The 16,964-nt window shown below is 38.2% G+C and overlaps 1 protein-coding gene across 2 annotated transcripts in view; it reads right to left on the bottom strand.

The window, feature by feature from the left end:
* Positions 1-16,964, bottom strand: part of LOC139969648 (ankyrin repeat and BTB/POZ domain-containing protein 2-like) — an 81,179-nt gene that overhangs the window by 22,050 nt on the left and 42,165 nt on the right. For both annotated transcript variants that reach the window (XM_071974783.1, XM_071974782.1), the window contains exons 3-5: positions 16,001-16,159; positions 9,301-9,496; positions 4,904-5,056 (exon numbers count right to left, since the gene is read on the bottom strand). In XM_071974783.1, the coding sequence (XP_071830884.1) occupies positions 4,904-5,056; positions 9,301-9,496; positions 16,001-16,159 (508 nt within the window). The remainder of the gene's footprint in view (positions 1-4,903; positions 5,057-9,300; positions 9,497-16,000; positions 16,160-16,964) is intronic.

Genomic DNA, 16,964 nt, shown 5'->3' on the forward strand with positions numbered 1-16,964 from the left:
TATCACTTTAATATCACCAAATGTACGGTAAGTTAGAGATGGGTAGAATAGGTGACTAAGAAATTAATCATGCCACTTTAACATGAGTCAAAGAGACGCTGGGTTATTTTACAGATTAGCCTACCTGTTAGAAATATGAACTACCCAGCAAAAATAAAAAATCATCTTCTATTAATTTAGAGAACACCATCGATCAATACAGAGGATTAGCAAATATGAAAAACCCGTAATGGCCTGGCTGTTCCATCCTGGTTTGGGGCTTTTATGTTAAATTTCCCTTAGGTGCTGATTATTACAGCAACAAAAAAGAAATAAAGAAAAAGATAATAACAAAATAAAAAAATTCAGGGTATTACTGAAATGGTTTAGGAGTGTTTTGGGTAATTTTGGATTTTTTTTTTATTGGTGGGTGGAGGGGGGGGGTGCTGTTTTATGCAACTTTTGACACTTTAGCCTTTGATGACTGTTGATCCTACACAATACTATATCAAATTAAATTTCCCTTTTCTTAAATTTTAAAAGTCAAATAATACCAGCTTTCCTTTTCTTAGCAGTACAAGTTAATGAATGACATACAGTCATTCACAACCACTAATTTGGGAATATTAACATTGCCCAAAGAAGAAAGAAGTCATCTCGGAAGTACTTCCAGAGGACTCCGCAGAAATGAAAAAGAGCTGCAAAATAAGTCCTACGATAATAATTACAACAATTACAACAATTTTCACTTCTTTCTCTGTCGAAATGCAACTTCTTTGCGACCTTAATTAAGTAAAATGTACAGTGTAGTCTGTTAACGAGTCAATGCTAAATACTTAGCCAATGATACTATTTTCAGCATTGTTAATATACCGGTACTTCAAACAAAAGCTAGCTAGAATAGAACTCAAAATAGGCTTCTGATACCCTTTGTCCTTCTCTAACTGTATCTATTTCTTTTTAGCCTTTTCTATCGCCCCCTCTTTATTTATTTTTGTCTTTCAATTTTCCAAGTTTTTATTTAAGGTGAGACCTAGACAAGAAGGAGTCGGAAAGCTTTAATCTAAACCCACGCGTTGATGACAGCTGCCAAAGTTTTGGTTTGTATTCAATTATGACCTTTATAATTGACAAAAAAAAGCAAGTCATTTTACTAATTGAGTCTGTTTCGCTTTGGAAGAGAAGAAGAAGAAGTCTAAATACCAGCCGACAGAAACGTTTCTCTACATTCGAGAAATAAAAACATCGACGAAAGTCCCACCGATCCAAAAATAAATGTCAGACGCTAAAGTCAAAAATATGGGGGAAAACAGTTACGACACTCCGGGGCAACGAGAAAGGAATATCGACATCGTGGATAAACTTTCATAATCACTGCCTTTGGCACAAATGTTGCCAAGAGTAATCAGTTAATCACTTTGTCAAGTTTCACCCCCCCCCCCAAACAACTCTTTTTCTTTTGTCTAGCTTTCTGATGTTGTTTTTAAAAAATGCTGAAAATCTTCTCCCTTTTTATATATTTCTCTCTCTCTCTGTCTTTGTTTTGTCACAATGACCTTAGGTGCCATACTCTTCATCAGAACAATTTCCCCGTCTTTTTACTTCTGGGTACTCGACGGGGAAGAGACCGAAGATGTGACGTACGGACGGACGGAAGGACGAGGGAAAGGATAGCGGAAAAAAGACATTTTTCAAGGACGGTATAAGAAATTTAATTTCTTCGTGTCTCTTCCAGTCGGTAAAGAAAATAAAGTTTTGACCTTCAGAAAGAAATCGAGGAAAGATATAACCTGAAGTACACAGTACAGTACGGATGAAAACTTGGAAAATGTTTGCATTTCTTTTAGAAAATGAAAATAAATTAAAACTGTTATCAAACTGCTTATCCACTAGAGAGCCTGCGTAGGAGAACGTGTAAAAGTAAGTTGGACTGACGTTTCGATCCTATCAGGATCTTCTTCAAAGGCTAAATGACAAGTAATGTCAGTAACAAAAGGGACAAAAACATGTACAGAATACAGACAGGTTTAAGAAAATGATAAGAAGTCTGTTGAAAGTTCTTTTCTTTTGTTTTATCCCAACGACGGTAAATGAGTGTGTGCGTATTAATGAAATGAATGAATTCTTTTTTTGAGTTCTCAACATTTTGTGACCACCGACACTGTTGTATACATTAGTTTAGCCTATCGTTAGTTCCATCACATTAAGAATACATATATTTGGGAAAAGTTTTTAATTTTACTCTTCATTTATTCTCCATTATTCCACGATTTGCTGGGAGCTGGTTGTGATTCTGAGCGAAGCGGGGATCATAAATACGAAAGCTTGAATACAATGTACATGGCATGTTTTATCATTCATATTCTCACCCTTAGCTACCTTAAGGATATAGCATTAACTTATTATGTGAACCTGTTATTAATTAAATTAAAAATTCATATACAGGTAACTTAAGAACATTAGAAATAATTATTCTGCAACTCTGTCTCAAGCATGTGAAAAGGCTACAGGTACTTGTCGAGGGCCGACTGTGTTATCCCATGTATGAATTTGACGCAGAGCTACTGCTGGTTTCATCTTCAGGCTAATCTTCTACATAAGTTAAAACAGTTTGAAATGAAATATTGAAAAAAAAAAAAAAAATTATAGGTGTGTATGTATGACTAGCACAAATGACTCAACAGGTTGAGTCCCAGCAGTTGCAGGAGTGAAATTTTTTTCAAAGATATTACATGTTGGTTGAATAATAATTCTATTTTCTTTTCCCTTTCTTTTTCTTTATTTATTAATTTTTTGTCGACATGGCTCTATTGACATCTCTGGGGGTAGATATTTTTACACTCGTGCAGAACGTATTAACAACCTGAAGGCAAAAATATTGATTTTCAAAATTGTTGAATTTGCCTGACATTTTTTCTTTTCTTTTCTTTTTTTCTCTCTGTTTTGAGCAAACCTTCATCTGGTAGGGAGCAGAGTGGTATGAAGGAAGGATGTATATCGAAAGATGAGAGGGACCAGGATCTTATCGATCTATGGGTTCTGTTCTTACATGAAATTTATCAAAAAGATCCTGAGGTAAGTAATCCTTGTCCCAATGTTAAATCGTTTTGCACACACTGGTAATGTGAGAACAGCACACATGGTTAAACACTGTGATTATGTTTGTATAACCAGTGGGCTTGTGATGGGGGAAGGGGAGGAGGGTGGGGATTGGGTCATATGATGTTATCCTGAAATTTTCCATAAATATTCTGATCATTAAAGGCATTGAAGACTCGCCCCAAACTGTGTGCCGCGCTCTGAAAAAGTTAACTTTCCGTTGCTTGCAAGCGAAGTTTTCTTCTTGTCACTACAAAATGCAGACAGTAATGAAACGTGATACCTTGTTATCTTTTATCTGGACCTGAGATGTCCATTGCTGTATCGTTTATACACTGTGCTGTGGGTATTGACCGCAGCTGTATGTACTGACTGTACACTAGTGTCTAATTACTGACGGTATAGCTAGCTGTGTGTGTATTTTCTGGGATCGATGGTGGTGTCTAACACTTCTGTTACACCTCAATCAGATTACCAGCATTAGAAGTTTCTTTTTGCGCGAGTCTTCAAACCCTTTAGGCACATCCTTTGTTTTTTGTAGCAAGAAGCCAACACCGTGATATTCTAGGCCTGCTGCATATTAAATGAACCTTACATAGTAACTTTGTTCCCCCCCCCTTTTTTTTTTTTTTTCATTTTCTGTTTTGGGTAAATTGGCCACACTCTTTTTCTGTCTAGATATGTTGTAACTCATTCTCCACACAACTGTCATGATCTCACCATGTCCCAGAATCATGGCTTTCACTTGACACTAATAATCGACCCAGATAAACAGACATCGAAGACTCGTATGCAAATTTTCAGACAAACATCAAGTGTTTTCCTATTCGCATCAAGAAAAAAAATTTAAAAATAGATTACAAACGGAGGATTTAGCAGACGAAACTAAAGATGATCTCGGGGCAAATTTAGTCAGAAAGCCCGGTCAGAAACTGGTCTGACTATCTGACATACATCATGCCCACTCAATAATTTAAGGGATCGGGTTTGCCTAGGGGAAGCCCATTTAATCTCGCAAAAACACAAAGACTCTTTCGAATTATCTGATACCGAGATGACAGAACCACCAGGAGTATGGTTAGTACATGTATACTTAGGAGAATGGGAAAAATTACAGCAGTTATCAGCACATCAGATAGAGCACGACACTCCCAAAGCAGTGACAGTATTCAGACAGCTCTCAATCTTGAGAATGGATAAATAGATTTCTACCTTATTATGTTGCTGTAATCAGTTGTAGTAGCATGTGGCCTGGAGGACATCCTGACTTAATGTTATATCAAAATGCAGTGTCTGATATGGAGCAGAAAAAGTATTTGACAGTTTCCAAACTATTTCCCATTCCAATCAGGGGAATAGTATCTTCTCAAAGTTCTCAAGCCAGAGAATCTTTTTTCCCCTGTTTCTTTGCGGGGGGGAAGGGGGAGGGGAGGGGAAAGGAGGGAGGAGATTTAGTGGAGAGGTTGGGGGTGAGGAAGTGAGGTAGAGAGAGTAGAAATAGAGTGTGGGTGCGGGAGGGAGGGAGGGAGTTTGGAGGAACTTGAAAGTAGCCTACTCAAAATTTCATAAGGAGACAGAAAACATGTTATTTACATGAAACGGTTTTTAGTCATCAGTTTGAACTTTCTGTTTATCTCCCAATATTTTCTGAAGTGAAAAGAGGTAGGTAACTATGGCGTAATGAAGAAGTCCGTCAAAAGATGCAGCACCTGGCACCACAATGACGATTCCCCAAAGTGGCTATTATACCTCTATTTATAGCTTCCATAATTCCCCCTCATCCCCTATAAATTTCCCATAAACTTTAATTTTTGAATTAACTCACCTTAGGGGTCTGACTGGACAATCCATACCGGGTAGCAGGACCCTGGCCGCCTGCAATACGTCGTCTGAGTCGATGCTGGATCCGAATCGATGGAGGCAGTGAGCAGAGCCGACTCGTATCCACTCGAGGAGAGGCGGTAACACCACGAAGGATCTAACAGAAACACAATGATATATCTGTGTTAACACCGTTCAATGACATGCAAATGAAATATGTATGTATGTATGTATTTTAGATCCTCCTGCAAGCAGGAACTTGCGAAGAAGCCTCATTGGCTTTATCAAAGCCACAAACTGACTAAAGTCAGTCTCTTACATTCATATTTAACGTCCATGATTATGAATTGTCAATTGTCAACAACTCTGTAACTGGATGACATACATTAATCTTGGAGGGACTCGAACCTGGGACCTTATGATTGGAAGGCACCGGCGTTAACCAAAATAGGGACTATGTATTCATATACCCATCCATGACTTCACATTTCACTACACCGCTGTCCCTGGTGTCATCTCTTACCCCCCTCCCCCCTCCTCTCTTCCACCCTCTCCCTTCACATTCAGTAATTTAGTTATTCTCCTTAGATATCTTTCAGGTGGTCTATAGACCCTACCATTTCCTGTTTTCGTCTGCTACCTTCCCTTCCCTACTAACTCCTCTTTCACCCTTCTAAAAATGAGACACATTATTGATATTTAAACCAATCAAATTAATTCTTCTTTCTTCTTCTTACTTCATTTTTTCATGGTCATGTATGAAATCACACACACACTAGCTATCCTGAGATCACATACTGCATTGCACAAGCCTCCATCTGGTTGAAATAGGTTTAATCCATAATTTCTTTGCTCCCCCCACCCCCCCTCTCTCTCCCTCTCTCATCTACTCTATGCATGAGAGCATCAATTCATGTCGTCATTTTAAACAAGACATTTTAGGCATCAAAACAGAACCTGAATCATCAGATTATGAATGACGTCAAGACCTCCGTCATCGGGCAGACTCGTTAGTGAATGTGTCCCTGCATATATATACAGAAGTTCCTCGAACAATTCTCATAAGAAAACCACCTTGCACGATCAATTAAAACATACAACAAACTAATTGATTGTCTGCTCCTGTTTCTTAAGTTTTTGACAAGCACCAAAAACTATCGCCATGGCAACTTTCCCCTTACCTCAGACAGTCAGCAAACTGCCAGCTAGGATATTGTTGAAGACATTAAAACATTAGGTGTGTTTAAATTAACACAAACCTTACTTTGTAAACATATTTCTAAAGGAATATTATAAACTGTTTATAACAAACTACTGTTTGACAGTGAAGTTTAACGACAGTAAAAAATAATTAACAAAATAAAGGGAAAAAGTTAAAGCCAGAAAGCCAGTAATAGCTTTGTGCATGATTCCTTGCAATACAATTTTACTCAAAATTCAAAAGGTCAACAAAGATACATTTTTGAATTATCATGTTTACAAAGTTTTCAGACTTTGACCTCTGTTGACCCCAAATGACCATTGAACTTCACAGAAGAAAATAGACTTCTGTACTCAATAAGAGGGATCCACATACCAAGTATATAGTACACAGTTACCTTTTTGAGGTTATACCGTGTTTACGAGCAAGTGTCACATATATACACACACACATACACCATCGCAAAGATTCATCTTGCCTCCAGCAAGGAATAAAAACAAATGATTAAGCCTAACACACTTACTAAATGCATCAAAAATATACTTCACTTGTTGGGGACACAGCAGATAGTACAGTAGTACTAGCCTTTATATACTGCTGTTTGAAAGATTTCCAAATTGTAATTTAAGGACACTTTCTAGATGATCTTAATTAACATCATCCTATAATTGGAAAGAAGGTCTACAGAGATTTGAAAAAAAAAATGTGAACATCAAAAACTAAATTTGTTTCAAATCTAACATGAATGATGTCATTGAACACATGAGCTATCGAAGAATGTTTTAAATAGAATACACTGTTGTTTTGGGTCAATGACAGCACACTGTTCTCCTCAAAACTGTCTAGGGACGATAATAAATTGAAAGCTCCAATTAATCATGAAGGACGCAAGTTTGACTAAATATCCTGTTACCAAAAGGCACCTCATAATTAGCATTATATATGATACGATAGTTGACGACTGAAGCCAACTGAGTTCTGATAACGGTCGGTTTTGACATTATACTGGGCTCGCTTGTTCAAGTAGACAACTTCAAGCCATGTGGACTGTAATGTTCTGTCATACTGTCCTAGGGTTAAAGAAGGCCCTTGGGAGCAGTAACAAACACAGTTAGTTCTGTGAACTGGTTATTGCCTTACTATGTTGATTAAAAAGTAGTCTACTATTAGCTGTAATGTTCTCTTTATACTAGTCCCAGGAGTTGCAAAAGGCTTTGGAAAGTGTACAATCTGTCATGTTACATCTGATACTGGACTGATTGTTCACGCAATGACTATAGCGTGAGCTGTAATGTTGTGTCTTCATACTGGCCAGTTGCTTAAAGGTATAGTCAGTAAAAGCCCCAAATTATAGCACACTATAATTGCTAGAAGTTTTCAAAAAGTATTTTCCTGGAGGTCTTCACTCTCCAAATTGTTCTCAGACATTTTTTAGGAACACACAAGATGACTGAATGTCTAAGTTGGGGACAATTTCCTAAAAAACAGTTGAAGAATTTTGACCAAATGTGACCATATTTGAGTATCTAGCATATTTGGGGCCAATACAGCATACCTTTAAAAACCATGTGAAAAGCTGCACAGATGCTCACTTAGAACTGTAACACCTTAAAGCAGCATTTTGCGTTGGGTCGCTTTTTTCCACTTTTTTAACATGTGCATCGATTTTTTTACATGTATCAATCATAAAACAGCAATCTAAGATACCATCCAAGTTTCACCCTGCCAAGAGCGTTAATTAGCGAGTAATTAACGATTTATGTCGATAAATGAGAAGAGTGTCCTCGACAAATTTCACAGTTAAAATTAATCGCATACAATTCCGCCAAACCCACTAGTTTGAATTCAACCAATCAAAGATGCAGGTTTAGTTATGAGCCGTTGCTAAAAATAGATTCAAGACTTCGCGTTGGTTGTACCAAGGAGTTGTTATGCAACTCCCTGGTACAACTGCGATGTAGACTGTACACAAATCAAGCGTGGTGTTATATTACGTATCTGTCAATGACGTTCGTAGTGTTTAAATATTCATATTATGGGCGAGGTTTATTGGGTTCCCAACGGAAAATATCTTGGAGAACAACAAAGTTGAAAGTTGCAAATTTTTCGACTTTTATGCCACCATTTGAAGTAAAATATAAATAGATTAGCTAGTTATGTATGTCGTTATGGCAAAGTGGAATCAGTGAGGTTGAGAAAAATCATAGAAAATGACGCAAAATGCTGCTTTAAGTGATTACTTTTGTGAGAGCTATATATTATCCTGTCATACTGTCCTGTTGTCTAAAAATAAACTTACTGCTAGCTGTGCCAGATGCAAAGTTCTGCCTCCCTTAAATTGTGATTTGGTAAAAAAAATTGTTAAAACAAGATGCCAAAAGTTGCTCTTAGAAGTTTGACGAGATAGACAGGCTTAAAACTGTGACCTTGAATACATCTCTCATTGTCTTATTAGATCACATCCTTGTCATGGTTCCTTTCCTGATCTCACCATTCCCCCAGAGTCTACAGTACATCTAACTTCCACCTGCTTTTGTTGAACAAATTAATCGTATCCACCGTTCAACGGTCAGGGATGTCATTCTCTATCCCATTGATATTCAAAAATAACAAAACTCGCTGTTACGCTCGGACTGTTCTTACGCATTAACCTCACTGTGATATTTTCGTACTCTTCATGTATCTAGGGATACTGTACAAACATGTATACACAATGTTGGCAAACTGTCAAAACTTAATGAAACATTGCTTTGATTGTCCTTGGAATAGGTTTAACACCAAAACACTTTTGCATCAAGACGTCTTAATAAAGGCATAGCAAAGGGCGACTATCACAAGGAAATGAGATATAGCATGTCTATGATCCTGATGTCATTATAAACTGAGTATTTGATGTCACAATTAGCTTCGTCTAGAAGAAAGCAAATCTCATAACTCAACTAATTTTTAAAAGACAAAACAGGCTAGAATCTTGAAACCGCAAATGACAAAAGAAAACGAAATGCCCCCTCTTCCTCCCCCCTCTTCCTCCCCCCCCCCTTGAAGTTTGTAATGTGCTCTGTAATGTTCATATAAACATCAGAGTTATGCCTACGATACACCTCTACTCTGTATCGATTGGCTCCAAATATGCTAACGACACTATAAATGGTCACAGGGAAGTTTTTTTTTAATATAAATTACACGAAAAAAACTCTCACCTTTCAGGCGTTAGCTGTATGGTATGCTGATGGTGATCAGTCGGTGCATCTTGGTTCTCCAACTGATTACACTTCATGTAATGGAACAGCGTTTGCAGTGCGCTCGATGACCAGGACATCTCGCAGTGCTGGTGGTAACTAGCGGAGAGCTTCTGAAAATTCTGTAAGTAATGTGTCGCCCTGGCAACGAGCTCTCCTGAAAAGGAAGGAGAAAATATTGACACTTTATTACTTTAAGAAGGATATATATATCGAGCAACGGATGAGCTGACGAGGTTGCTAATGTTTGTCACAATATAGGGACACCTGACAGGTGGTTATGATCTCCCAAGTTGGAGCATGAGTGACCATCTTGGGGATTTCTAGCATATTTGGGAAAAATACTGATGTCCTTTAAAGGGTGTGAAGACTCGCACACAAAGAAACGTCTCATGCCGGTAATCTGACCTAGTTTCGAATGAAGTGTAACAGAAATGATAAAACTTACTGGTTTATATATTTACGAGTGACTCGCTTACCTGTCTCCTCACAACCTTAGCACCACATTCTACCGTGTCTAGTATACCCTGGTAATCTTTTAACACTGTGCACCCCCAGTGACCGGTCCTATCCGGTCAATGCCCTTCCTTCTCATGAGACCAGCTAATGTTGTGAGGAGACAGATAAGCGAGGAACGAAGTAAATGTGTTAGACACCACCATCGCTACCAGAAAATACACACACAGCTTGCTACCGTCGGTAATTAGACACTAGTGTACAGTCGATACATACAGCTACGGTCAATACCCACAACACAGTGTACATAGCAGCGATGGACATCTCAGGTCTAGATATAAGATAACAAGGTATTAAGTTTCATAACTGTCTGCACTTTGTAGTGACAAGAAGACAACTTCACTTGCAAGCAACGGAGAGTTAACTTTTTCAGAGCCTGGTACGCGGATTGGGCGAGCCTTCAATGCCTTTAAGTGTACAGCATTTCACAATCTGATACAAGTTCATCATGAGATCACACAATAAATTACTTCTGTGTGAAAATCGCTCATGGGGCAAAAGAGCTTTTGCTGCCGCTGCCCCTTCTCTGTGGAACAGCTCCTTTCAGAACATGTAAAACACAGTCCAACTCTTGCTACTTTTAAACGCTCTCTCAAGACTCATCTGCTGAAAACTGTTTAATTAATCGTTCACTGACATTGCCCATATTTGCTTGCATTATTGTCTTGTACTATGTTTACTGTTTTTTGTTTTTTTTGCTGTCGCACTTTTTGTGTCACTGCGCCAAAAATTGTCTTTTGTGACGGATACGCATTAGAAATGTCCATTATTATTATTATTATTATTATCTTTCTACACACACATGTGCATACATGAAAGGTAAGTTATGCAGCGTTAGAATCAACAACATGTCCAAAATTGAAATCAGTTAGTTAATGATAACCTATGAGAAGAAACATCAATTGTCAAGTTAATACAAGATGTTTAAATGTTCAGATTTCAACTGGCAGTTGGTTGATCTGCTCAACTCACTTCACTGATCTATATATATAGACTTTGTCTTACTGTATCTCAGCGCAAGGGAGGGCCCGTCAAATTAGGCAGAAATATTTTTCCTACAGTACTGGTACATTTTGGAGGCCAATCCTGATGTCCCCCCACTCTCCCACCCCTCTCCCTGTTCACCCCCCTAACCTTTAAAAAGAGTTAACATTGGCAGCAGCCCATGCTGTAAAATCAAACGCAAGATATAAATTCTGTTCAGTCTGTTATTTTGAATAACAGACGTTTAATACCACAGGAAACTATTCTGTTGCTTTACCAAACAAATGAATGGATTAAAGTTAATGCCATTACCCGAGCACTGGCTCGGTCAGATCAATTAGTTGCCGGACAAATATTTGTTCATCAATAAAGTGTGCACTGCTCTGTTTTACTATTAAAGTGAAAAACAGGTTAAAATGTTGTGGCAGTGTAATGTGGTGGTTTTGTAAACTATGTACGGTAAGTAACGAAACAGTCAACTGCTTATAATTTACTGTATACATACCTAATTATTATTTAATATAAAATAAAAAATTATTTTTGATATTAAGAGAGAGGAGAAGCTAACATTCAGTTTAGGGTAAAATTTTGATACCACTTTAGGCTCCACTTATCGAAAAGTGGATGGTATGTCTGTTGACCTTGTTTACCAATTAGCACACAGTCCATTAAGCTAGCAATATCTACAGCTATTTCAAAAAGTCAAGAAGCAGAGCACTTTGTGGTCTGAAAATAATTGTTATACAATGCTGTCATTCGAAATTTATCGAGGAAAATGGTGTTAGATGAAATGGAATTTGTTTACCACATTGCATAAAAGCTGATAAAATAGTCAGTATAGGCCCCAAATTATGTCTTCAAAAAGTACTTTCCTGGAGGTCTTTACTCTCCAAATTGTTCTCAGACAATTTTTAATAATGGGACACATAAGATAACTGAATGTCCCAGTGAGGAAATTTCCTCAAAGGTTGTAATAAAAGCAGTCTAAGAATTTTGACCATTGAATATCTAGCATATTTGTGGCAAATACAGCATACCTTTAAGCAGGTACTATTTCAAGAGACATACAAACAACGATGTATGCAATTGTCCTAAAAGCTTTGACTAATCACACAAATGCAAGAAACATTTGCAGCTCAGCTACTCCGCTTAAACTGTAAAACCAAACTAAAATTCTGTAGACTCCGATTGCAATGTTCACCGACTTACGCTATATTACACAAAATGCTCGGTTTTAAAAGGATCCTTTTTAATACCAAACAAAAGAAGACATCACCTTGAGTGGATTACTAGTTACAATGTAAGATACGTGAATGCAATTGCCTATATGAAGGACATTTAGCCACAGCAGGTTTTTCTTATGTTTGCTCTAGATCATTACTCAAATGTCTTTCTTCTTCTTTTGTCACTTCTTCCCACCCCCCACCCCCCCCCCCCCGAACAAAAAGTGTAGTCAATTACCTTCACTTTGCAATCAACACATTATACTTCTGTTCTGTATTCAAGGTCTTCAAAATCAGGGTGAAATTTCTTTCTTAATGCAAGTTTAATTTCTTCCATAAGTTCTTCTGCTTCATAGAATCAAACTATATTACTTCATACAACTACATGCTCAGCTGAGCAAAGCAGAGATACTCTCACAATAACACAAACTCATACATTTTACTGTATATTTGAGGGCCTGTGTGGCGTTTTTATCCGAGCAGGATCTTTGTCACATTTAAAGAGACAGATGGACAGGCAACTTAGTTAAGTCTGATTAATGAACAAGGGTGATTAGGAAACAGTGTCTTCCCCACGGTTTATCTCTACTTTCCACACCTCCCACCCCCCCATCCTTACCATCATCCTTCCTATCTTCTTTAAAATCCCAAAACTCACCAGGTTTGGATATTTACAAGTGACCAGCTTACCTATCTCCTCACAAGCTCAGCACTCTTGCTATACCATATCTAGAGTGAACTGGTAACCTTTTAACACTGTACAACCTCCATGATGGACCCCCACGAGTCAATGACCTCCCTTCTCATTCCACCACCCAATATAGACCGTTTGCTTTCGTCTCGGATTTTAATAAGTTTGAATCTTTAAATATGATGCAATTTACGACATGTTTCCGCTTGGGATCGGGATCGAGAAATGTAACTTTAAAACAGCTAAATATTGCAACAACCCTAAGAGAGCTACAGTATATAAAAGCTTAAGGCAAATTTCAATGATCAATCTAGAAATAACCATATTACAATATTGTTTTCACCCCAGCCTAGCTAGCTAGCTACTGTAGCAATTAATGCATCGAGATTAAATATGAATTATTTTAATTTCGGTGATTGGTTTTTTTATCAAGAATGTCATAACAGATCACTTTCATCTTGTTTTATTTCCAAATTTTTGATAAATCAGCCTCCAGCAATTTCAAGGTATTTAAATGAATGATGATCATGGCAGTTTGATAGAACATTTTCATTTTTATTCTCTTTTTTTGTTGTTGAGATTTTTCTTTATCTAGTTTTTGCCTTAATGTGTCTAGAGATCTCGAGAGAGAATGAGAGAGCAAGACATGCATTAGTGGAGAGGGTCGTTCACATAATTCACATTTTTCAGTTGTCAAAGTGAGAAATTATAGGACAAAATGACAAATCTACTGAAGCCAAGATGACAGAAGAATTGGCCATTTTCATCTTTCCAGGTTTACATTTGCTTGCATCTAACAGCAATTAAGAGGATTAATTCATTAATTTGTTTATCGCCAATTGTGTACAATGGGAAAGGAAGTCTCCTATGAAGTCTTAAAAACTACATTTTTAATGATTCTTTGATTGCATGCTGCCCTCAATATATTAAGCACTGATTTTTGTTCATTTACTTCTTATGAAATAAATGAAATGAAATGAAATTATTATTTTTGGTTTCCTCTATTCAGACAATTCCTCCTGTCTTTTTATTATATGTTGTATTTGCCCCCTAAGATCTACACCCCCATGGTACACATAAATACGGTTTGTTGCCTGTGAATTTAGCTCACCGTCAGTGCTCTACAAAAACTCCCTTGTTTTTTTTTATTTTTTTATTTTTTCTGCTGAGCCTGCTATGAGCTACAGTAGCGCATGTATACACCAGCTGACAAATCTTTAAGTCTCAATGTGTGTTTGCCAAATTTTAACTTCAACCTTTCCAGCTTACTGCCCTAAAAGCTCAGTGAAAATAACACCGTTCTATGCATTTTTCATATTAATAATCATTATTTTTATTTGAGTTATCTGTCGTTTAACATTTTGAGCTGAATAAAATTTGCCAGATTTTGGAAAGAGTCCGTAGATTCTACAAACGTCACTAAAAATTTGCAAGCCCCGCCCAACAGATCATGCGCCAATCAAATCTCTCTCTTTTGTTTACGACCGTGAGGCATAGGACTTACGAGTGGACGATACGAGACATAAATAGGTTACATTTTGTGTACTGAACATACTGATATGAGCCGTCGCAGTGATTTTAGGGTAAATTATCTTCGCGCCATAAGGGCAACAGAAAATAAATTTCTTTCTTTCTTTCGATTGCAACAGCTTTTCTCCATTAAACCCACCTGGTCAGAGTGCATTTAGGATTAGAAACATTGAATCTGCATCGGAAGTTGTTTTCCCAAATTCATCAACAAACCCGTATTGAGACTTTACGTGATACTGTAGACTATACTAAACTCAAAAAGTATCTTGAGACAATCGACACGCTGGTAATAGATTTTGTCCCATGAAAACCCTCATACTGCCAAACCCCCTCACCAATCTATAATCCAAACAAGAGCCAGAATTAGATTTTAACTATCAGACTTGACTGAGATGATGCAGACAGAGTATATATAAGCCTAATATTCTACAATCAAACTCCACTCCAACAAGCAAGCTCTTTCAATTTATTCATGTTGTAAGGCCAAAGCAAGGGTACCATAATCCAGAATTGAAGGGCTATAGCTATTCAGACATAAAATCTTGATTAATATACCTGTCTTAGGATCACCTTGTAAAACTTTCTAAGAAATGTTTGCCAAGTATATATGCAAACATGCTTTATAGCAGTCCTACTGTACTCAATTCAGGCAGATGTGAATACCATTGATGGTAATACAAATAACATATTGTATAACCATGCAGCAACTGTCCAAATAATGAAATGAATTATTGTACACCATATACATTCATCATTTCAATTCTACAATGTGCTGGTTTTCTTTGGTTATATACTACTCTAATGTGACCTGGTGGGAGGACAGTGCCAGCAGGAGGGCAGAGAGCGTGAACCAGTGGTCCAGGGGGTCTGCTGTAGGCCAGCTAGTGGTGGTCACAGCTAGGGGAGTAGTCCCCTGATGTCATAGAGTTTTCATTATTTCCAAAACTTAGATCAGCTACAAATCAGCAGTCTTTTGGAGGTTGAGACGCAAGTAAATTATGGTCGATAGAATCAGTCCTTCCCCCTCCCATGCCCCTCCCCCCTCTCTTGGATGGATGCCAATGCTAATGTCATAGCTATGTCAATGCTTCACACGACACAATATACTCTCAGCAAATGTGAACATTATAATGCAACAGACCACGCAAACATGGTAGCCTCCTCCCCCTACCCTCTCCCCCACCCACAACCCCTCCCCCTCCCTCCCTCCTCCACCCCCTCTCTTCAAAGCTTTATTCTTTTGCATGAACTCACCTAACTCTGAGATACTCCCAACACATGTAACCATTATGCTCTGTTCCACTCAAACATGGTAGCCTCCTCTCCTCTCCCCCACCCCAACCCCCACTCCCTTCTGCTCCCTCCCTCTTCCAACCCCCTCTCTCCAAAGCTTTATTCTTTTGCATGAACTCACCTAACTCTGAGATGCTCCCAACACATGTCACCATTATGCTCTGTTCCACTCAAACATGGTAGCCTCCTCTTCCCCACCCACAACCCCTCCCCCACCCTCCCTCTTTTATCCCCTCTCCCCAAAGCTTTATTCTTTTGCATGAACTCACCTAACTCTGAGATACTCCCAACACATGTAACCATTATGCTCTGTTCCACTCAAACATGGTAGCCTCCTCTCCCCCACCCCAACCCCCACTCCCTTCTGCTCCCTCTCTCTTCCAACCCCCTTACTCCAAAGCTTTATTCTTTTGCATGAACTCACCTAACTCTGAGATACTCCCAACACATGTAACCATTATGCTCTGTTCCATCTGCTTGTTGGCTTCAATACCCTGTAGCACACTATGTTCGCACTCTGGGTGACCTTCTGCGACTCCGTTCATCTTTGGTACACCTATGCATGATGGGAAAACAACCAACCCTGAAAAAAGGAAAACAAATTATAATTTTACCGTTATACATACATGTGGACAATTAAAGTAACGACTGTGTCGTTTCCTTTTTCAAATGAAAGTAAATGCAAAACTAGTAGTGAAAAATTATGAGGTAAAATTTCTGTCCAAATATAAAATCTAGGGCAACTATTAAAGCAAAAGTGTTGAAGTTTGTATTGAAAAGTTTTAATCGATTCCCTAGATGCAAAAAACATGATGACCATGAAACTTAGAACCAAGTAACTGGGAGTCAATCTCCATATTATATCACTAGGTTCAAAGGGATCTTTTCCATGTGAAATACACACTTGCCTATGAATATTCAATGATCTAAGTTTTCCTTTAATTTGTGAGTCAAGAATGAAACTTTAATATATACAGTATGTAACAATCGGAGGCTCACATTGAAGCTGTTTATACGAATGTACGGGAGGCCAAAAGGGCAAAATCTAAATTATTCAGGGTCTCTTTTACAAATTCAGGGATACATTCCTGGGACTGAATGATAATATCTGGGAACATTTGCGGGGGACACGATAATCCACAGACGCGATACACGAAATCCAGGACTGTCAACAGAAATCGAGGACGTGTGGTCACACTATATATAGTTTGGGGTCGATGGCAGTGGCGGAGCTAGGGGTATGGGTCAGGGGGGGCGAGAATGGTCTGTAGGGGTGCTTTTGCCACTATCTAAGCGAATGCCACCACAGGTTGGCACGGAGCGTGGAGAAATTTTTTGAGTAAAGATACTCCCTAGATCGCCGGAAATGACCTTTTCCGGGTCTTTCT

This window comes from Apostichopus japonicus, chromosome 7 (assembly GCF_037975245.1).
Source record: "Apostichopus japonicus isolate 1M-3 chromosome 7, ASM3797524v1, whole genome shotgun sequence".
Classification (NCBI taxonomy): Eukaryota; Metazoa; Echinodermata; class Holothuroidea; order Aspidochirotida; family Stichopodidae; genus Apostichopus; species Apostichopus japonicus.